The sequence below is a fragment of the Talpa occidentalis genome, unplaced genomic scaffold, assembly GCF_014898055.3.
Source record: "Talpa occidentalis isolate TD23 unplaced genomic scaffold, MPIMG_talOcc4v2.1 talOcc4.15, whole genome shotgun sequence".
Classification (NCBI taxonomy): domain Eukaryota; kingdom Metazoa; phylum Chordata; class Mammalia; order Eulipotyphla; family Talpidae; genus Talpa; species Talpa occidentalis.
The window spans coordinates 23,353,999-23,376,862 of record NW_023601543.1 but is presented as its reverse complement, the minus strand read 5'-3'; the positions used below and the strand labels follow the sequence as shown (position 1 = coordinate 23,376,862).

Here is a 22,864-nt window from a genome sequence, read left to right as displayed (position 1 = left end):
GAAGAAACTGAGGCTCAGAGAGTTTAAATAAACTTATTTATCATAGGAAATAGCAGAGCCGATGTATTCTAATTCCACATCCCAGTCTTTGCATTATAACATAGTAATTCCTTGGGTGAGGAACAACGGCTTGGTACTCGGGATTGAATGAAGTGTCTAAGAGGGCAGACAGAGGTCAGATTTTCAGTTTTGCTTTTTGAGCCCCAGTCTGCAATATTTCTGTTGCTTCAAGAGAAAAAAAGACCTAAAAGACTGTCTCTGTGAGGAGGAATAGAGCTTCCATAATTATAATTAGTAAGATTTTAATTTTATAATTTTTTTTTTTACATCATTGTAGTTCTCCCGTTACTCTAGCATCCGTGGACCATAACCATATTCCCTTGGGTTCTTCCTTGCCCTCGTTTTTGAACCCCTCCTTCACTGTCCCTTGCTGTGTGCCTCAGATCTTATAGTCTGCTTGCTAGTTTTGTCTTTTTCTTGACCTTTTGTTTGGTTTCTCTATATTCCACATATAAGTGAAACCATCCAATGTTTACCTTTTTCCTTCACACTTACTCCAGCTGGCATAATCCCTTCCAGCTCCGTCCATGTTGCTGCAAATGGCAGGAGTTCCTCTTTTTTTTTTTTTTTTTTTTTGCAGAGTAATATTCCAATATTGCTATTTACCTTCCAGTCTTTTCTAAATTAATTCAATGTGATATTTTGCCTCAAGATAGCACTTTATTGCTTGATTTCCTTACAGATGGTAATGCAGTACCAATGAGCAGTCTCAAAGATAAACCTTTTTATTCATAGTGGGGGGAAATCTGCAGTAAATAATTTTAAGCTGCAAATGGCTAAGGCAAAATTTGTGATTCTTAACAACTAAAGCATATACTGAGAGCCTTTTAAATAGTATTTCTTAGTTTTAGCTCAGACATACTTCAGATATTTTCAAATAATTATCGATAAATGAAGTTGAATTTATATAAATAAGATGCTCCCTTAAATAATTCTGTTATCCTGGACGAAACTTGCTAGCGTTAGTGGGCAGAATGAGGGGCACCCAGGACCCCCGAACTTGGACGCTCTAAATGGGTTCTGCATCTAGCACATAAATACAAAGCGTACTCTATTGTGTACGATCTTTAATTGGAAATAACTATTATATTTAGTGTACAATAGAGAGAAAAGAGGAAGAATATAGTCAAAATAGTTTCCCCATGAGACAGCCAGTTAAACCATCCCTTCATGGGTAAATGCCCAGCAAAATAGGACTGACCCAAAGCAAGTCCACAGAGGCCTGAAAGCTTGCCACAATTTTAAGGGGACCGATAGGAAAGGGGCAGAAGGGGCCAGGCAATCTGGGAGGAAAAGAGCAAAGTCAAGATAAAGGCTGCCATTGTCAGCCTCCTACTGGATCTCTCAGCCATGTCTCTGTCTCTTTCACATGGCTCCTTCCATGTCCCCCAAGTCCCTGGTGCAAATCCAAGGCTGAGAAACAAGTGTAGCCTCTTCTTCACATGTCCCCTCCTGAGTTGTAGGTGTAAAAGAAGTTACTTTAGACTTTCATGGAGACAAAATAGATAGGAATAAGGAATCAGAAAACTTGAAAGTATCTTTTGGAATTTTTTAAAATGTTGCATTGTGTTAACGGAAAATAAAGTCTCAATGATAAACACAGTTTCTTAATAATCTAAGTGAGGATTTGAACCTGGAAAAGCCACCCAACAGTTTTCTCTCTGAGAATTGTTCCAGAAACCCAAGTTTGAATTTAGTTTATATGGGAAGGAATAGTGAGTCAATGACTTTAATGATATAATTATTCTTGACCAGAGGTGCTACTAATTTTAAGTTATCCTGACTTAAAGCTATACTGGTGCTAGAGAAAGGCAGCAGAGGATATATTTATTTATTTTTTCTGACAAAAGCAAGGCTGGGCACCCTTTATTAAATCTTTATTTATTTATTTTTTACTTTTTAAAAAAGATTTATTTATTTATGTATACAAGATCTCAGGCAAAGGCAGGGTGGGGGGGACAGTGAGAGGATTCATCAGAGACAGAGTGGGGAACAGAACAGGAAGACTGACTGAAATACACTGCTGAGGGGAGCAGTGGGCGAGTCAGGAGAGGTCTGCTGCGCCATGTGGGTATTTCCCTGACTGGCTGCTGATAGCTTCATAGTTGTGTCTTAACCCCTTGCACCACCAGGGAGGCCCTAAATCTTTTTGTATCTGAAAAGACTGGCTTTACCTTCAGGCAGCACATTCCTGCATGCAGGATGGAGCCAGGGAGAAGATTTTGCTCTCTTGCCTTGCCAGAGCAGGGCCAGAGTCCCCAGAGAATTCTATGATATATTTAAAATTATATTTGTATATTTTTTACGTAAACCATGCCTTAAGTCATTTCTATGAGACTTGAGTATTCCTTTGTAGGAAGAAAAAATTGCACTGCCTTCCTGATCTACATGAGAAGAAATTAATAATCTTTAAAGTCTCCAGAGCCTCTTTTTCGCTGTGCTTTTTTATTGCAGCCACTGAATCACTTGGTATCAGGTTATAGTTGATTACACGGTGGCTTTCCCCTGACTGTAAATTTCTTGAGGGCAAGAACTAAGCACCTAAAAGTTATGTAAAATATTGGTAAAATTTTGTGAGGATAGAAGTGTGTATGCAGGGGTGAGGAAGAGGAGTGTGAAAAAGATTTCTGTCCTGTTCAGCCCTGCTGCCTGCCATGGGAAGTGGGAGAGAAGGACCAGTCACTCACTGGTCAGCAGGGATGAAGGGCAGGGATGGCATGGGTTCAGATTTATCTAATTTTCTCTTTTGTATAGAAGTGATATGGCTGTATGAGAATAAAATAAATGGCTTTTAGATTATTACTGATGCACAAATTGCCTAAACTGGAAATGTTCCAGGGCAACCCCAATGGGAAATGGGATGGCCTGGGTGTGAGTCATCACCTATATGCTTAAAAAAAAACTCAGAACAAGACCCAAGGGTAGTCACACATAGAAAACTTAATAAAAGGTTTATTTACGGGCCTCCCCTGGTGGCGCAGCGGTTGAGCGCTGGGTTGCGAAGCTGCCCGCAGCCTCTGCAGCGCCGGTTCCATCCCCGGCCGCCTGCGAGGGTCCCAGATGAGGCGCAGACCTCTCCTGCTGCGCCTGCTGCTCCCCTCAGCAGTGTATTTCAGTCAGTCTGCCTGTTCTGTTCCCCTCTCTGGCTCTGGTGAATTCTCTCACCCTCCCGCGCTTCTGACTGTACCCAGTGCTTGTATAAATAAATAAATAAGTCTTTTAAAAAAAAAGGGTTATTTACAAGGGAAATGAAAGGAGAGGAATCAGAGAGAGAGAGAGGTTAATCGGTCAATACATCCTACATCCTACCTGTAACGCTGTCTGTCTGAGCTGGCACCCCTGGGTGAGGGCAGGTGAAACTGTAACAGTGCAATATCCATAGAAAGGGGGAGGTTCCAGAATCCCTGCCCCACCCAGAGAAGGGTGGAGCTGAGCAGGCAAGGGAAGCAAAGGAAAACTGGAAGAGAGAAGGAAGGAGATCAAGAAGAAGATTTAGAGGTGTCACATGGAGCAGAGACATGTGAAGAAAGAAACTACACTTGTTTGGACTTGTACCAGGGATGTGGGGGGCATGGAAGGAGACACTAGAAAGAGACAGACGTGCGTGAAAGACCCCATGGGGAGGCTGTTAATAGCACAATAGCACACTTTATCTTAACTTTTGATTTTGATCGTTTTTCTCCCAGACTTGCCTGTTCCCTTCTGCCAGATGCCTTAGCCTTGTAGCAAGCTTTCAGGCCTCAGTGGCTCTGCTTGGGGCTAATCCTATTTGGCTAGGCACTTACCCACAAAGGGATGGTTAACTTTGGATGTTTCATGGGGAAATTTTTTACTATGTTCTTTCTCTTCTTTTCATGGCACCCTAATTGTCTCACTATTGCACACTAATTGCATAAAAATTATTTTCTATTGAAGGTGAAGGTCTTAACACACTAGAGTATGTTTTGTTTTGATGTGGGAGATGGCAGAACCCATTTAGAACAGGCAGGTCACAAGGTATCCTCAGTTTTGCCCGCTAACAAAACCAAGATTTTTTTCCACACTCACATGTGTTTGGTTTTATACCACGCCTGGCTGTTTAACTCCACCCTTAGTTCCCAGCAACCCATCCACTCCCCCTTACCCCCATGGAAGTTAAGTCATGGCAGACTCTTGGCATGATAGGATTGTAGTCCTAAGCACCTGGGATTTCTTTGGCATGGAGGTGGGAGTGGAGTCCATAAAGCATCGGTGAGTGGAGTTCATGCAGGATATACTCTTCCACCAACAGAAAGGACCTTTAGAGATAAAGGAGAGAGGCCTCGTGTTTTGGAGTCTCTGAGACCATCTTACTTTCAAACCTTCTGTCCCTTTGTTCTTTGTGGTATAACTCACAGAGATGTGTAATAGTTTTGTATTAAAGTATGATTACTTAAAATGTGTGCAAAAATTGGAGTAAGTCCTATACAGTGTTCTGTAATGGGAAGTGTTGAATATCATGTTAATAAGTGTAGACATTTTAAAACTCATTAAGTTATGGTTTAACATGAAAATCAGTATTTACCCTTATTCTCTAAAATGTCTGACTTGAATGTTTTTATATGGAAGGGCGTTAGACTTCATCAGTTTTCCCTCAATAAATGCAAAATGGTTAAGTGGAAAAATAAAATGTCTGACTTCACGTCTAACTGAATGTCCTTTCTCTACCCTGTAGATCCTGAGACTACTCTGAAAAGTGTTTTTATCCAACTTATCTACTGAGAAATTGTCTTGGTGACATTTTAACATCACGGTAAGAAGTTTCTCCACAGGCAAGTTCTGTTTTGTAGTTTGTTAAAGTCTGTTTTTATTCAGTTCTTAAAAATAAGAGTCATGATGGTGGAAACTTAGCTAATAGTATCATATGATCATTTAAAAACTTACCAGGGATTTGAGAAACCTGAGTTTGAATTTCAGTTTCTTGGTTCCTCTGAGACTAAGTAATTTAATAAGTACAAAGAGGATAAGAATGTGTACCTTATAATAAATGAAATTGTGAACATTCAGGAAAGTAACGAGTATTAATTTATCTAATGTAGTACTTGGCACATATAGTTGGATGGATGAATTTATTAATGTACACTTTTATTGAGTGCCTTACTATATACCTGGACTGTGCTATGTTCTAGAAATAACTGCTATGGCTGTGAAAAAGATACATGTGGCCTAGCTCTTTCTTGAGAGCTTCTCTGTACTGAGTATTAGGCTTAATGGCAAAATGATAAAGGTGAGTAGTTTTTAGCTTTAATAAAAAGGAATAAATATGAGCTCCAAATTTGTGTATTGTATAGTTGGTGAAATTCACATAGAATATTTTATCGGAAAAAGACAACACATTTAGAGCAGTGAAACTCTTTGGCATGATACTCTAATGGTGGATACCTGTCATTATTCATTTGTCGAGACTCATAGAATGTACAACACCGGGGGTGAATCCTAACTTAACTCTGGGTGTTGAGTTATTATGATGTGTCCATGTGGGTTCATTGAGTGTAACAAACTTTCCAGACTGGTAGGGATGTTGATAATGGGGAGGGCTGTGCATGTGTGGGGGCAGAGATTATAGGGGAACCCAACTCTATTTATTACTCACATTTTCTGTGAATTTAAAACTGTTCCAAAAAAGTAAAGACCTTGAAAAAGAATGAGAGAAGAAAAAATTTTTAAAAAGGCAACACATACTTATTTTCATTTTCCTTCTGTCTAAAAATTGTTAATAAGTTTGTATTTGGAGGTTATCCACTGTGATGCAGACCTCCTTTCTCTCTTGCAGGGCTCAGGAAAGCTTTTCTATGAAGATCCAGGTTGTAAATATTGTGTCCCATGAGGCAAAATCAAAAATATTATATTATGCTTATTGAGGAATATCTTATTAAAAAAAGAATATCTTATTTTTGTAATTTTTATTGGCAAATTTCAAAATATAGTAATAATTGAGTAGTTTTTACCTATATATGTATATATATATATATATACATATATATATATAATACAGGTCTACTGATAAGAGGAATGGAATTATTTATTTTTTTTTCTGGGATGACATTTCACTTAATTGGTATTCAGACTTAATGTGCCTTGTCATCATAGTTGACCACAAATGTTTATCTGCTAAAACCATTCTTAACCTGGGGGCCATGCAAAACAAGCTATGCCTTGTCCAGATTTGGCAGACAAGCCATAGTTCACCAACCCTGCTCCATCAGTGAAATAGGTTAAATAAGGCCAAATTGAAAAGGATGTAAACTTAAATAATATAAGTTTTATGAACAAGGATAAGTATATGTGTATTGGCATACACTTTTATGTACTTCTAAATCAAATCCAAATATAATTTGTTTTAATTGACGCTTTTGAAAGGAGTGGTTAATAGATATTAGTATGCTATGGAAAAATGAGTGTTTTCACAGTTCATGATTTTAAAAATGGTAACTATGTAAGGTGATGGATGTATATACTCACGTTATTGTGGTAATCATTCCACTGTGTGTACTTATATCAAATCATCAAGGTATAACCCTAAAATTACGTAATAGTATGTGTTCATCACATATGAACAAAGCTTGATAAAATGGATAAAAATATAGTAAGCTAGATAAACAAATAGTTATCTAAACACAGATAATAGAAAAATTTTACTTTACATAAATCTTTGGTCATATAATTTTGACTTTTAGTTTCGTCACATAAAACCAAGAATTTCTATCATGTATCTTCTTCCTGTCCTCATTTGGGTACCTTGGTCTTTCCTTATACTCTTTGAACATAGTATAAGACTTTGTCCTTGAAGAGCAGAATCAGAAACATATTTTTATCAGACTTTTCATTGTTTTCCTTATTGTGGCTGTAGTAACAAATAGGGAACCTATTCAGATTATATTAGTTGTTTACCAATTTTGTTTAAATATCCCTAAAATGAGAATTTTGCAACTGTGCTTATAATATAGCCATCACAAATTTTTTATAATGTCTGAAAACTTTTTGGTTTCTCTTTAGAACTTCTATAAATGGATGATATGGCTGCCACTCAGATTTCCAAAGATGAGCTCGATGAGCTAAAGGAAGCCTTTGCAAAAGTTGGTGAGTATTTTTTTGTAGTATAATAACTGCAATAAAGCAATCTTTACGTGCCCCAATCAAAATTATTTTCTAAAACATTATGTGAATGGTTAATTATGAATGGGATAGTTTTGGAAGCACCACTTCAAACTTGATTGTTTTTAACTATACCTAGTATCTAATGAGGTCAAGGGCGCGTAGTTCAGGGTACCAGTTCTTAACTGGCAGCAGCTGTGGCATCTGAAATTTTTATGACAAAATTTGTTTTGTTAAAGTATTTGTGGTGTCATTTTTCTGAGAAAAGCATTTGAAACTTCACCATATTCTCAATGGGAAACGTGTGATCACTGAAAATGTCAAGAACCATTGGATGATGTTTTTTGTGTTTCCCTAATTAGCTTGTTTTTGTCTGTTTGTTTTGCCTTTTTCATGGATTGCTTTTTTCCCATGGATCTTTTGTGCCTTTGGATAATGCAGCCTTTTTAAATCTCATCAAATTATAGCATCAATATAAGATGAGAAGGTGTAATATGCCATTTGATTTATCCTTTAATATCACGTAAGATGTCTTGAAATTAACAACTATAGAAGCACTATGTAATATCACATTCCAATTTCAGTGTTCAGGTCAGGGTAAAAGTTAGCTCATAATGATTTGTTATTGAAATTAGGATCTACTCTTTAACCCAAGTTGAAATTCCCATTAGTGAAAATGGAAGAAGTGAGCATCTCTATTCCCATACATTTATGATCAACATTTAGTGGTACCAGAATGCCTTGGAAGAATAATAATCTTAGCCAAAGTCATTATTCATAATCTCATCAGAATTCTAGCTAGAAAGAAATGAAATAATCTTGCTCTAACATGATTTTGTTCATGTGTATAAAAAAAAAGAGGCAGCAATTAACTTGCCATTTATATTACTTTTTAAAAGGATTTATTTATTTATGCATACAAGAGCTGGGGTACAGGCCAGAGATGCGGGTTTGGGGGAATGCAGATTCACCAGAGACAGAGTAGGGAGCAGAACAGGCAGATCTACTGAAATACACTGCTGAGGGGAGCAGCGGGAGAGACAGGAGAGGTCTGTTGTGCCATGTGAGTAGCTCCCTGGCCGGCGGGGGGATTGAACTCGTGCTGCAGAGGCTGCGGATTGGTTCATAGTGCGGTGCTTAACCCCTTGTGCCACCAGGGAGGCCTGCCATTTATATTACTTGCTGAAAGAAGAGTACTACCCACTCTGATAATTAGATTGGTTGTGAAAAAATAGTGAGTGCTTGACTGCAAGATTTTTGTAAATCTCTCATTCTGTGGAAATAGTTTTATAATTGTTTTAGGATAATATTTTCTTTGAATCTTCTGTTTTTATTTATCTGTCAGTGTTGGACACACCATAATTTGATTCTATATGAATAGTATTTTGAGATAGGGACCATGACTGGTTATTGCTATTTTTTAATCTTCAGTGTCTCACCTCCTAAAATAAACGCTTTTGTTTGTTTTGTTTTGTTTTTTTAAATACAGACCTTGTTTTCATGTGCAACATCTTGGAAATACTTACATGCATTATTTCTTAAAAGTAAAGCTAATTCAAATATTGTTTACCTGGTGGGATTGTAATACTTTTATCAGTAATAGAGCTTAAATGCCCTTAAAAGCTTAATGATTAAGAGAAGGTTGAGGGCCTCCCTGGTGGTGCAAGGGTTTAAGACGCAACCTATGAAGCTATCCGCAGCCTCTGCAGCATGAGTTCGATCCCTGCCCAGGGAGCAACCCACATGGTGCAACAGACCTCTCCTGACTTGCCCATTACTCCCCTCAGCAGTGTATCTCAGTAGATCTGCCTGTTCTGCTCCCCGCTCTGTCTCTGGTGAATCCTCTCACCTCCCACACCTCTGACCTGTACCCCAGTTCTTGTATGCATAAATAATAAATCTTTTAAAAAAAAGAGAGAGAGAGAAGGTTGATCCATTATCTCCTTGGAGAAAAAGGCATTAAATTGCACTAAGAGGGATCTCTTAGAGCTTGGATTGCAAGGACAGGTCATTGTGGAACCAGTATCTTGTTTTGAATTATACATAGTGGAGGGTTTAGAGTAGGCAAACTGCTTCCCAAAGGTAGGAGATTGGACTTACCAGGCATATATTCCTAAGATATACACATTCTTGTTCCTCTATTGGATAAGTAGAAATTCTGGAGTCTGCCTTTTCCACACATTACGCTTTGTATTCCCTTCTCAATACCTAACACTGTGTTGCACACATGTTAGGTTCTCAAAATATATTTAATTGACTGAATCCCAAGGAATTATACATAGTCTTTTCATATACTTTGTGGTTATCAACTGTAAACTCAAAGGGCCTTTGTTTTCAAGATTTTCATCATGGTGGTTCTTATTACTAAAAGTTTTGGCCGTTATATTGCAGCATATAAAATTTATATATATTTTTCAGCATAATAAATGCTTGTGTATAGTCTGTTTCTTAAAAAAGCATTTAAAAGTCCAGCCGAGTCTTTTGATTTTCCTTTAAAAGTGTTGTATTTTTCAGTTGTTATTAGTTACAGAGCCTTCAGGCAACTGTCAAAGGTGTCATGGAAATCCCTATTTTTTTCATTCAGAGAAACTTGATTTTAAAAGCAAGCTCTACAACTTATTTTGCTGTCAGGGACAAATCTTTCCTATTGGGGGGGGGATGGGTAGAGAGGACTACTTTGTCTCAGTTCAATTGTGACAAAATATGGAAAGCATTATATGATTTTTTTTCCATCTATTAACAATAATAGCCCTGATTATCTCTTTAGAAATTCAGCAAAATCATAGTGTGTGGAGAAAATCTGTGTAATTACCACTAATCATAGGTTTTGTTCAATCAATTAATAGTGCTTTGAAACTCTCTTTACTAGCAATAAATTGGGGATTAGGATTTAAAGTTCTCCTTTCACTCACTTTGTGCACCTGCTTAGTGTTAAGCTCCAAGCTGTATATTTTCATTTAATTATTTCAATTTTCTCAACATTTGTGTCCAATATTTCCTACTGGGATAGCAGAAACTTTGGCTCTCATTTTTTCCTACTTCATAATCTTCTGTTTTAATTTAAATATTACAATTCTGTATAAATTCTTTCTGAGGAAAAATAAGTAAAACTCAGGAAATAAATATTCCACCCACTCGAAAATATCTTTTAGACTTTAATCTTGTATTGGAAACTGGAGGTCATTTGGACGATGCCTTGCTATAAAGACAAATTCATATAATGTAAATCTCTTCATTTTGGCTTTACTCTGGTACAAACACTTAAATCTGACTTTTTTTTTCTTCCTAAGTTGTGGCTACTGAGCTTTTTTAAAAAACATGAATTCAGCACTTTTGAAATAAAAGAATAATGGGTTGCTTAAATAACAGGGAATAGTTGGGTATACTCCTTCGAGGCTGCCCACCAAAAGAAGCCAAAAAATTTTGGTTATGGCATTTGAAGCTATACCAGATTTTCTCATCTCAGGAGTTGAATTGTTTCAACTAACTTGATATTCTTTAGTATATAAAACCACACTAGGAGGGCCTCCCTTGGTGGCGCCGCGGTGGAGCACTGGGCTGCAAAGCTGCCCGCAGCCTCTGCAGCGCCTGTTCCATCCCCGGCTGCTGGGCGAGGGTCCCACATGGCACGCAGACCTCTCCTGCCGTGCCCCCTGCTTCCCACAGCAGTGTATTTCGTCGGTCTGCCTGTTCTGTTCCCTGCTCTGGCTCTGGTGAATTCTCTCACCCTCCCGTGCTTCTGACTGTACCCAGTGCTTGTATAAATAAATAAATAAATAAATAAATAAATAAATAAATCTTCTTAAAAATAAATAAAAAAAAACTACACTAAGATAACGCCCTCCAAAGCATGGTGGTTTAGTTGAATTTACTTTTAGTATTCAGTAAAATATACTAGTGCATATTTGTTTCATTCCACTTTCAAAAATAAAAGCTATAACCTGACAACAACAAAATAACCAGTGTTTGTTCACTGTGCCATTTGGTTAATTATAGGTAGAATATTAGAAATGAATGTTTCAGAAGAATGCCAAGGGACAGACAAAAAGAGGTAGAAACCTTTGAAATCTGACTGCAGAGCTGAGGCTTACAGGGGGCAGGGAGGAGCAAAGGGGGATGGGGGTGAAAGGGACTATGTTGGAAGTTTACTTGAGTTTTGATGGTGGGTGTGATGTGATAACATACATTTATAGAGGTGATACCCCTAAATCATTGACAATGTTATAAACCAACATTACCTCAATAAACATAAAAAGAGGATATCAGTTGAGAAGAGTCAGAAAAAATAAAGTATAACAGCCTATGTATAAAACAGAAAAAGTTCTAGGCAAAGCCTGTAAAAATATTACTAACTAGACTGTTTAAATCTTTAGAGTAACTCTTGTCTTAGTCTTCCCTCTTTAATTCAATGCAAGAATACAAATTTAAACATGATTGCTGTCTTAAGCTTATATCTGTTTTATCTTAAACTCTTGCCTCTGAGAATTGTTGACATTTGCACCTTAAGTTCTTTAATTAAATTTGAGAGGGATTGTTCTCAAAAGCTCAAAAAACAAAAATAAAGTTTTTGGGATAGTCAAAAGAGCATGTTTTGATGGGGTGGAAGACAGGATGAGTACAAATGTGTGCGAGCATGGGGTACAAGCAAGAGCACACGTGTGTGAGAATGAGTTCGTGTGGGCATGTGTGTATCTTTTAAGTGGAGAGTGGCAACAGGTACAAAATGCTGACCCAACTGCTGGAGATTTTGAGTTGGAAAAGGATTGATGGACATCTTTGATTGCCTGTTTTCAGCTCTCAAACCTTATAGCCCTTAGGTGAACTTGACCTCCACCTTTGAGACTTCACTGTTATGATGAACTCTTAGATAGCAAACTCCATTCTACCCTTAGCTGGGAGTCATTAAACTGCCTCTTATATTTGCTGGAATGAGCTGCCTCAAAAGGTGTAAGTTGTGAAAGGCAAAACCCAAGTTTAGCTAAGCATCTGGAGATGTTTAGCAGCTGCCTTCTCTAAAGTTTTAATGCCTAATGAAAGCTTGGCTTTACTGCTTAGATCTTAGGACAGAATATAATCTAAATTCCCTCACCAAGTCTGTCTACTGAGTGTTTTAAATCAATATTTCATGTGCTTTCATGGGCATTCAAGATCGTGTGTGCTTAAGTGTATAAATCCATTTTATTAGACATACAGATTTCTCTTGCCATTGTAATGCAAAAAAATTGTGGAATATATTAGTTTAAAAATGGAACTTTCAAGCCCAGCTTTTCCGAAAGGATGTGCATCTGCACTTGATTGGTTTTCTTCTTTAAGTCCTAATGAACACTGACCACAGAGGGTTAGTTAAGAGGTCGCATATGTGCTACAGATGAGGACACACATATGCAGCCTCTTTGTAAAGAAAGACAATAGATTTAGACAGATTCAAGGATAGTTAAATCAACACAGAGACACACACACAACCTGGGAGTGAAAGGAAATCCCAATCTTCCTTACCATCAGATTTATAGAACAAAGTGGAACCCCAAAAGATGTGTTTGAAGTGATAGATTGCCCCACATGCCACCTGGACATGGGCAGTGTAGAACAGCAGCTAAAATCAAAACCACTTGAATTCTGGCTCGGCTTTCTCCAGACAAGTACTTAAAATAGCTTAAATAACAGGATGCAAGGGGAGGGAAAACATTTCCTTTTAAGGATATGCATTCTTGGTGTGATTCAAACTTCTGCAGGAACAAGGCTGTATAATAAGTTTATTTACTTTAAGGTTACTTGGGGGGTGGGGTGTCAGAGTTGCTGGCATTGAAAATAATAACTTGGTAAAGAGAATAACGAAGTTCTTTTAAAACAGAACGCAGATGTGAACCTGTATGTGAAGGGGATGGAGGTGGGGGGTAAGAATCTGTTGTTAAAAACAATTCCTTTCTGGTGAATTCAGTAGCCAATATGAGAAAGGGCCTCTGTGCAATATCAGAAGACGTTTGGTGATTTTTTAAAAGTATAGTCATTTTTGTTTAAAAATGGGAACACTTGGTCAGTTTGGGGAAATTTCGCTCTTTAGTTTCTGCAGGAAGTTTGTTCAGTGGGTTAGGTGGAGTTTCTTTTTTTCCTGCCAACCTGCTAATGTCTACCCATACTGACCATATTTTCTGAACCAGAAAGTTGAGTCATGTGCTTACAGAAACATTGAGAATGCTCTGCATAATACAGCTTGCATGATAATTAACATAAACTTTATTAGGTAGTCGAAAATATGATGCTGGAACAGAAGAGACTTCAAAATGCAGAACCTGTTCCACCCGGTTCTAATGTATAGTTAATGAAGAAGTGGCAAGGGAGCCAGAAAGGGATTCCAAAATATTGGCAGCTTTAATGAGAAAACAGGGGACGACCATCGTGCTGAGAGGTTGTGATTTTAGTTTCCAGTTGTTAAAACTGTTTTCAATCTAGACCTGTGTTTTTTAGGGTGAGTTTATTATTCAATTCTCATGTTTATGTCAAAACTCAGAATAGGAAAATTTCACTCTCAGACGTCGTCTTGAGCTCTTGGTTAGTATTGTCCCTGTTGAGATGGAAGCCTCAAACATGCCATTGTGCTACCTCATTTTTTGGCTTTCTAAAGTACAGCACATTAGATCTCTGATTTTGTTTAAGTGTGCGTGTGTGTTGGGGGGGGTGGTCTGACTGGAATTGGAAATAAAATTAGCATAAAACTCTTTAAAAATAATTGCACCCTCTTTTGTCATTCAAGGACTTTACCAGCTGGGAGATTTTGTAAAATTAATTGCAAGCTGCCTTTTTAGGCTCCCTCTGCCTTCTCATTGAATTTGAAGTTGTTTTCTTAAAAAAAATAAATAAGATTTAGGCGCTCTAAGACAACCTTGATATAATTTGCTATCAGTATTAACACTAAAATGCCTTTCATCTCAGGAGGATAGTACAAGCTAGATCTGCTGATAAAATACGAAAAAATAACAGAGTAGCTAAAACTTTTAAAATATATAAAACTACATGACGCATGTTCAATGATTCTTTTACCACCTCAGGAAAGAGCGAGACTCCAAATGACCAAAATTTTTGCAAGTATGTTGATGTCATAGCTTCAAGCAAGAAGCAGGCTTCTGTCAGATCCATTTCTGTGACTAGCTTGGCCCTGCCACAGAATAGATACTCAATTTGCTTTGGAGATTGCTAAAGAGGTGCACGTGATATTTCTTAATAAACTCAAAGCAGATTTCTACATTTAGAATGAGAGTGAAGTCCTGACCTGACAGCCCTCACTGGTTGTCTACTTAAGTACTCCTTGGTGGGTGTGTTCACTTAGAAATCCAAATTACAGATCTGAAGCCTGCTGGGTGGGGGACAAGATTAGAACAAAGGGAATGAGATTGAATGTTATTTAAGGGATATTTCTGTTGTTAGGGTTTCCTGGTGAATTGCCATTTAGTCTTTCAGTGCTATTTCTGAATTTTTGTCATTGTTTAGTTTTTAAAATGCTCATTAGATTAGAACATTCTTTTCCCAGTTAAGACTAGAGAATCAGTAATTCTACCAAAATAATTTACCCATTGCTCATATGCAAGGTACTCTGCCATGTTTTGGGGTGAAAGATAAAGATTTAGAAGTGTCTTTATCAAGATATGCAACATAATAAGGATGATAATAATTTAATGATAATTCTTCTTCTCCAAGCCCCTTTAAAATGTTCCTTTCAGTTAAAAGCATCTGTCATTATGCTTCAAAATGGAGTTTCTGCATGTGATTATTCTATGTTAGTTATATTTTAGGGTAGCTACTTCCTGGCGTCTTTAATCACATCAGTTAGCTGTCTGCTAATTAATACTCAAGAGACGTTATTTCAAAGATGGCTTCAGAGGTAGCTCTCCTCATTACCCAAAGCTCTGTTCTGCCTAATGCCAAAAAACTACTAGACAGTCTATACTCACAGGACATTGATCATTTCCTTCCATTTCTATTATATCACTGAGGATACAAAAGGAGCAATTAAGTACCTTTTAAATGTTAGCTCCAAGGTCGAGTCAAGAACAAGATTAAATTGTGCATAGATATAACATTTCAGAAATTAGGGGAAAATAGAATATATCTTAAAACATCTTTCTATCCAATTTTAAGGTAGACAAGGTTTTGATAGTTGGAATAATCTATCTCCTCCAAAGATACAAAAATGAGGAAATACTGTATATAAGTAATGAGGTATCGTATGATCAGAATGTTATTACTGTTTTAAATACGTATTATGATTTTCTCTGGTATTTAAAAAAAGTGTGCATGTGTGTATTCACACGTGCAGGAGCAATTAGTGAAGTCCTGTGACTGAATTTACAATCAGCAGAGTGTCAGCACCAAAACGAAGGGTCCTTGAAGATCATTTGACCCAAAAGCATTACTTTTACAAAGGAGAAAACCAAGACCTGAAGGGAAGACTCGTACATACTAATTAGTAACCAAGTTGAAATTAGATCATGGGTCACACTACTCCCACTGCCGTGACCCTTCAGCTGTGCTGTTTATCTTTCACTATGACACCTACTGCCTATACTGAGCATTATTTAAACTTTGTAAAGAAAATGAAAGAAACAGATTGGTATTCTTTGTACTTTTTAGTAACTGCAGATGTTGTTCCTGGATTGATTTCTTCATATAAACACTTCACTAATACAGTGTTTGATGTATGCCTTTTTATAAATCCAAAGCCAAAAATGTGAAGGTGTGTCTAAGGGGAATCAAAGTGCCTTATTTCGAAGATAATATTGATTTTCAGAAGAGTTGGGTAATTTGGGGGTGATGTTTTAATTTTAAAAGGTAGGTATTTTAATTGGTATGTTTAAAATGTAGTAACCTATGTTTAAGAATGTTTGATGCTAGAAGTATACTTCATTTAAACTAAATGTTGAATTTCATCAGCCTTCAAAATATTGGGGAAATGGTTTCATAAAGTTTATTTAATATTTTAATAATTGACAAAAAACAGACTAATGTGAATAACACTTAGATCACACTTGGAATAATATCCAAAGTATGGGGGCCTCCCTGGTGGTGCAAGGTGTTAAGCACCGCACTATGAAGCAATTGGTGGCTTCTGCTATGCGAGTTCGATCCCCAGCCGGCCAGGGAGCAACCCGCATGGTGAAGCTGACCTCTCCTGCCTTGCCCGCTGCTCCCTTCAGCAGTGTATTTCAGTCAGTCTGCCTGTTCTGTTCCCCACTCTGTCTCTAGTGAATCCTCTCACCCCCCGCATCTCTGGCCTGTACCCCAGCTCTTGTATGCATAAATAAATAAATCTTAAAAAAAAAATCCAAATTATGTTCATGGTCTACAAGAGCTTTTCTGATCAGCTCTATGATCTCATCTCTCACTTTCTCCTTTGCTGGCTCTGCTCAATTCATGCTAGATCTTTGCTGTTTCCTCTTCCTGAAATCTGCCCCCCCCATACCTGTATGATTTGCTTCCTTACTTGATGTAAATCTTCATTCAAATACAGTCTCATCAAAGTGGCCATCCTTGACCAAGCCGCCTAAATAGTAGTACCAACATCACCCACCGCCCCCCAGCTGTTGCAACAACCAAGGTCATTCATCTTCAGCATTGCTGACATTTCGAGCTGCATAATTCTGTGTGGCAGAATGGGAGCATGAGAGGGTCTTAGGCATCATATATATATATATATATATATATATATTATATATAAAATACATGTAATATATATATATATTTTCATCCTCTCTCCTTAGCCCCAAACTTGTAGCAATCAAAAATATTTCCAGACATTTATGAATATCCTCTGAGGGGCAAAATAGCCCCCAGTCTAACCCCTTGCCCTGCTTTATTTTTCTTCATAGTACTTTTGTTACATCACATTATATTTTATAGCTGTTCCTCATATTATTTGCTTATTAGTTGTCTTTGGAATATGAACTCTTTGACAGCAAGACTTTCTTTTATTGGTTGCAGTGTCTCCAGTCTCTTAGAACTGTATCACAACTGTATCACATTATTAAATAATGTGTCAAATAGATTACTATTCACAATACATTTTCTTAAATAATGCTATGGTCAACAAACAACTATGAACCAGAGACACACTATGGGGAGGACGGGGAAAGGAGAGATTGGGGTCAAAATAAGGGGGTTGCAATTGTATGGGGAATATAAAAATAAAATAAAAATAAATAATGCTATGGTCATCTTGATCAACTTCTCTATTCAGATCGCTTCATTTTATTATAATAATTACATTCATACATGAAAGTGAGTAGGGACCTAAGAAATAGAAAACATTTCTGAACGGTAGATATTGAAATTACAGATGAAAATTCAAATCACTTTACCAAAAAAATTATGCTCAATTAATTACAGCCCTGAGGACATTGGCCCTCTGTCTCCAATAAATTATCTTCTCATCATTGATCATTGTTCCCCAAAATAAGCAGCATTAGCACTTCTATACATACTCTTTTTAAATTGTAGTGACAAAAATAAAGTTACATATAGACTCATGTTAAACATTTGTGTTACTAAGTGCTGAATTTATTTTTATGAACTCTATATTTGTCTTGGATTAATGTATATGTTAACTCTTAAAATATTGTCACTGAAAATGGCAGCTTAAGTTCAAATGTGATTTGTAATATAATCAGCATTATTTCATAAAAGTCTTCAGTTAGACTAATGGAAGAACAAGAATACGGGACATAAAATTTCTAAATACACACAGTTAAGGTTTTGTGCAATTTTTTTTTACTATGGCAGTGTTTATTGCTATATAATCTTATTGGTGTATAATCTAAATTTTTTCAAGTCCTATTAGTTTCATGATTTATTAATTCAACAACTATTTTCTTACTATTAAGGATGCTTTTTAAAATATAGCTACTTACATACTGTCTAAAATACAGGATACATGATGTAAAATCTTGCTTTTTAAATTTGCATTTCAGACAACCTTGGATTTCATACTATAAGAAAGGAAAAGATTGCATTAGACAAGCTAATAAACTGAAGATAAAATGAAAATACTCCAATACATTAACTACTTCTCCTAAAACTCATTTTCTTTGTTTTTTTTTCCTCCCTTTTCCCAAAGATCTCAACAGCAATGGATTCATTTGTGACTATGAACTTCATGAGCTTTTCAAGGAAGCAAATATGCCATTACCGGGATATAAAGTGAGAGAAATTATTCAAAAACTCATGCTGGATGGTGACAGGAATAAGGATGGGAAAATAAGTTTTGATGAATTTGTTTTTGTAAGTATGTGAAAATTCACCATTGTTAAAAGTAATGGTTGTTCCTTTGTCTAGTGGGATCTTATACTACTAAGTACTATGATATTAAGTTACTAAATACATCATATTAGTACTGTTGTAACTAATAAAATTTCTCCTATCTTACCTGTTAGTGAGCAGACTGAGGGCCAACCCGGGACACCCCCCACCCAAACTTGCATACTTTAAATGGATTCTGCCATCCACCGCATAAAAATAAAGCATATTCTTAGTCAGACCTTCCATAGAAAAGAGCTTTAATAAATTTAGTGTGCATAGCATAGAGAGAGAAAAGAAGAAAGGATATTAGTTTCTAATAAAACACCCAACATTACCCATCCCTTTTTAGGTGAATGCCCACAGGATTCACCTAAACAGGATTGGCCCAAAGTGGGGACACAGAGGCCCAAAAGGTTGCCACAGGTCTAAGGTGCCTTCTGGTGGGGACCCATAGGAAAGAGGCAAAAGTGACCAGGCAAGTCTGGAGGGAAAAGGGTAAAATCAAAATAGCAGTCAATCTAAGGGCTGCCATTGTCAGCCTCCCCAAGAGTCTCTCGCCCATATCTCTTCCAAGTGTCTCCTTCCATGTTCCCCAACTCCTTGGTGCAAATCCAAGGCTGAGAAGCAAGTATGACTTCTTCATTTGCCTTCTCCAAGTCTTTTCTCCCAAGTCCTGTTCTCCTCCTCCCTGCTCAGCTCCACTCTTCATTGGGTGATGCAGGGAACATGGAACCTCCCCTTTTTAGATCACATTGTTACATACACACTAAATTGAGTTAGTTCTATTAGTCATTAGAGTATCTTAACAAAAGAATTGAGAGAAAGGATAATGATAGAAGCAAAGATATAACACTATGCTGGCTGAGGAAGATGAGCAATCAATTTCCTTTGGGGCAACATTAAAGGGCATTTGTCAAGGTGCTAACTGACATCTTTGAAGTATTCTGTATATTTCCTTCTGTGAACACTGTGCTGCCAAATCTTTCTCCTCCTTTCCTCCCCCACCTCTCAAATCTTTATGATAACACCTTGACTCACAGACTTGGAATCTTCCTGAGTTGAACTTTCTGATTAAAAAGATGTAGCATTTAACTGCCATTGTCCCTGGGATGGTATTTTTGGTAATTAAAAGATGTATGTATCTTTAGTCCATTGGAAGACACACGTAAATTTTTTTTGTTTGCTTCTCTGCTATCATCAAAGACTCTTCAGGGTTAGGAGTTTATTTCTTAATTCTCCACCCACCACCCTCCAGCATCTAGCTTTTTGTTCTGTATTCAGTGCTTGGGGAGTGTTTCTGCAGCACTGGTTCATATTGAAGCCTAATGCTTTTTTTTTTTTTTTTTTTTGCTAACATCTTTTTTTTTTTTTTTTTTTTTTTTTTTTTATAGAGGCATGCTTTATTTATTTGTTTGCTGGTTTGTTTGTTTGTTTTTGTTTATACAAGCACTGGGTACAGTCAGAAGTGCGGGAGGGAGGGTGAGAGAATTCACCAGAGCCAGAGCGGGGAGCAGAGCAGGCAGAAGGACCGAAGTACACTGCTGAGGGGAGCAGCGGGCGGCAGGAGAGGTCTGCGCACCATGTGGGATCCTCCTCCCGTGGCCGGGGAGCAGCAGGGGATCGAACCGGCGCCGCAGAGGCCGCGGGCAGCTTCGCAACCCAGTGCTCAACCGCTGCGCCACCGGGGAGGCCTGAAGCCTAATGCTTTTAACTGCCAGTGAGCGAGGTCTAGATATAATTAGGTATTCCTTACAATATATTGCAAACAGTAATTAGTGCCCAATATTTGTTACAAGTGTCCTAGCACTCTTCTTTTTCCATGGTTTATGTCTTTGCTTTACCACCATGAAATGGTAACATATACTCCCATCAATCACCCTGGCTCACTATGGCAATGGCGGTAATATAGTCTCTCCTATTAGAAATAACTCCGTTAGAGTTCAAGAAGCAAATTGACTAATGATGTCTTTTCAGCTGATAGCATTTTGTGGGGGTATTACTGTTTTAAAAATGCAGACTTGTATCATAATTTTGTGATCTAATTCTTGCCATTTTCATTTGAATACTGATTTCCTTCCTACCATTTTTTGTCTCCAGTTATTGCCAAAGACTTTTGTTTTGAATTCTATGTTCAATAATAGTAAGTTGCAATTGACTTGCAATTTGAGCACTTGCATGTCCCCTGATGTATAACTTGCTCTCCTTTGTAACTGCATGTTTAGTTGTGAATTTAAAGTAGCTTAGAGCAGTAGTTAGCTATGATTGGTTGCTATTGATATAATTTGCCGCTCAGAATTTTTTTAATCAACTACAAAGGACAGACCTAAACCATTAATATTTGCAGTGTGCCAGTTGTTAAGGACAAAATTATGCAAGTGTCTTTGAGAAAAATGATCTTCGTATATTTTGAAACATTGCAGATTTTGCACAGCTTTCGTGGCCTTTAAGTGAGGAAGTATGATCATTAAAAATTAAAGATCATATGTAATAATTTTGGCAGCCCACGGGATTTTTTATATTAATTTTTTTACTTTTCACATCATTGTTCATTTTTAAACATTATTTGCTTCCCCCCACCCCCTCAGGTGTAGTTTCCCTATAGAGTTTCCTTCCCCAATGAACACGTGCACCATCACCTCAGTCCCCTCTCCTCCTCCCTCCCTCTCTCTGAACCCTCTCCCTGCAGTATGTCTCTGATTTGTAATTGTCTGTTTTTGCTTTGTTGTGTTTTGTACTGTTATTTTTTTTTACAATGATGTCTTATTTGGTTTCCCTATATTCCTACTATAAGTGAAACCATCTGATATTTTTCTTTTTCCTTCTGGTTTATTTCACTGAGCATAGTTCCTTCTAGTTCCAAGGGATTTTTTTTAAATGTGTGATCCTATATCTCTAAATCATATACGTTGTAGTAACCAATGTTATCTCAATAAATAAATAAAATATGGCTCACAAAAAATTTTAAAATGCAAAAACTAATAAAAGAAATAATAATGAGGGCATGTTAGTTAAAAAATATAAATGTTCCAATTCATAGAAATTGCTATATTTATGTTCTTTTATTTTTCAAATTAACCCAAAAAAGCCTGGATTCAAGAAAAATGACGTGAACTTGTACAACATTACACAGAGAGAACTAGTGACTTTTTCCAGTTACCTCCCTTCTATTCAAGAAATCTGAACTAGGAAGGACAGTTGCAGAGTGATAAACTACCATGATTACTGAAAGAAAGCTGAGCCTTTAACCAAATGTCTGTACACTCTCAACCAACCTGTCATCAATGAAACATCTCACAAACTGTGAAAACAAAGATGTGTAGATCTTAGTTATCTGAGAAAGAGGAAACTTTGTTACTGTCAGCTATTAACATAAGGAAATGTTCTTGCTGCCTTAAGTTTTGGCTTTCTATTTAAATTACTGCTTCATTTTTTCCCCCAGAGGTCTTAATTACAAACAGATTACAAATAAAATCAGTTTATGTTAATTTTGGAGACTACCTGTAGGGCAGAAAAGGGTCCTTGCATTGTATGTAAACTTCAAACATTAAATTTACTACTCTGATTTTGTTTCTTCTAAGTATGTCAAGACTACATTACTGGAGTTTTCTGCTTAGAAGATAATAGCGGCTGGGTTTTGTTTTAATCTATAAAAAAGCTGGTGTGCAATATCTTCTTTCAACAAAATGTCCACATTAAATTGTTCTTTTCACCATGAGAAACTTGCTCATTCATGGTGGCAATAAGCTGTTGACCAGTTGTAGGATTTTTACTCTACCTCATGGGCCCTCATGGGGTTGTATAATTTCATATAAATAAAGTGTTTAGCACAGTGCCAGACATAGAGTAATTGCTCTATAGTTGTTAGTTGTTGGGGTAGTTATTTCTAGTTTTTAAAAAAGCAGTGTTCTTTTTTTCTGGTATTACCAAGTTTAGGCCTACAACAGATTCCTCAAGAAAAGGAAAAAATTCAAACCTGTTACTTTAGAAACAAGCTCAAACACTGGAAACTAGTCAATATTTTTTTTGCCCTTCTTTTTTTAAAGTCTTTCCTTCTTTTTTTCTCATAATTTATTATTTTAATTGTGGTAACATTAGGATCGTCCCCATCAGGTTATTTCCTTCTTCTTAAGTCATATGCCTCTGAATTGCTTTGGTTTGGCCATAGGTGCTGTGCTGAGATAAGAAGTTAACCGGTTGCTGAGTGTCTTTAAAAGAAAGGGTCTTTGATAAAGCTTATAAAAGGAATAAGAAACATATATATTCCATCAAAGATACTGGGAAAGATGTGTAGAACCAGAATGAGCTGTGTACACCAGGAGTTTGTTCGCACATGATAAAAGCCAGTCCTTCCTCATCCAGGGAAAACAGCACGAAACAGTGAGCTCATTAGAGTCACAACAGGCAG

At 37.0% G+C, this 22,864-nt stretch overlaps 1 protein-coding gene across 3 annotated transcripts in view; it reads left to right on the top strand.

The window, feature by feature from the left end:
- The window catches only part of PLS3 (plastin 3), a 79,807-nt gene that overhangs the window by 37,308 nt on the left and 19,635 nt on the right, over positions 1–22,864 (top strand). For 2 of the 3 annotated variants that reach the window (XM_037512046.2, XM_037512047.2), the window contains exons 2-4: positions 4,754–4,831; positions 7,075–7,158; positions 18,278–18,441. In XM_037512046.2, the coding sequence (XP_037367943.1) occupies positions 7,086–7,158; positions 18,278–18,441 (237 nt within the window). In that variant the 5' untranslated portion in view covers positions 4,754–4,831; positions 7,075–7,085. Of the gene's footprint in view, positions 1–4,753; positions 4,851–7,074; positions 7,159–18,277; positions 18,442–22,864 lie in introns of all 3 variants that reach the window. The other variant, XM_037512048.2, reaches the window with a different exon arrangement.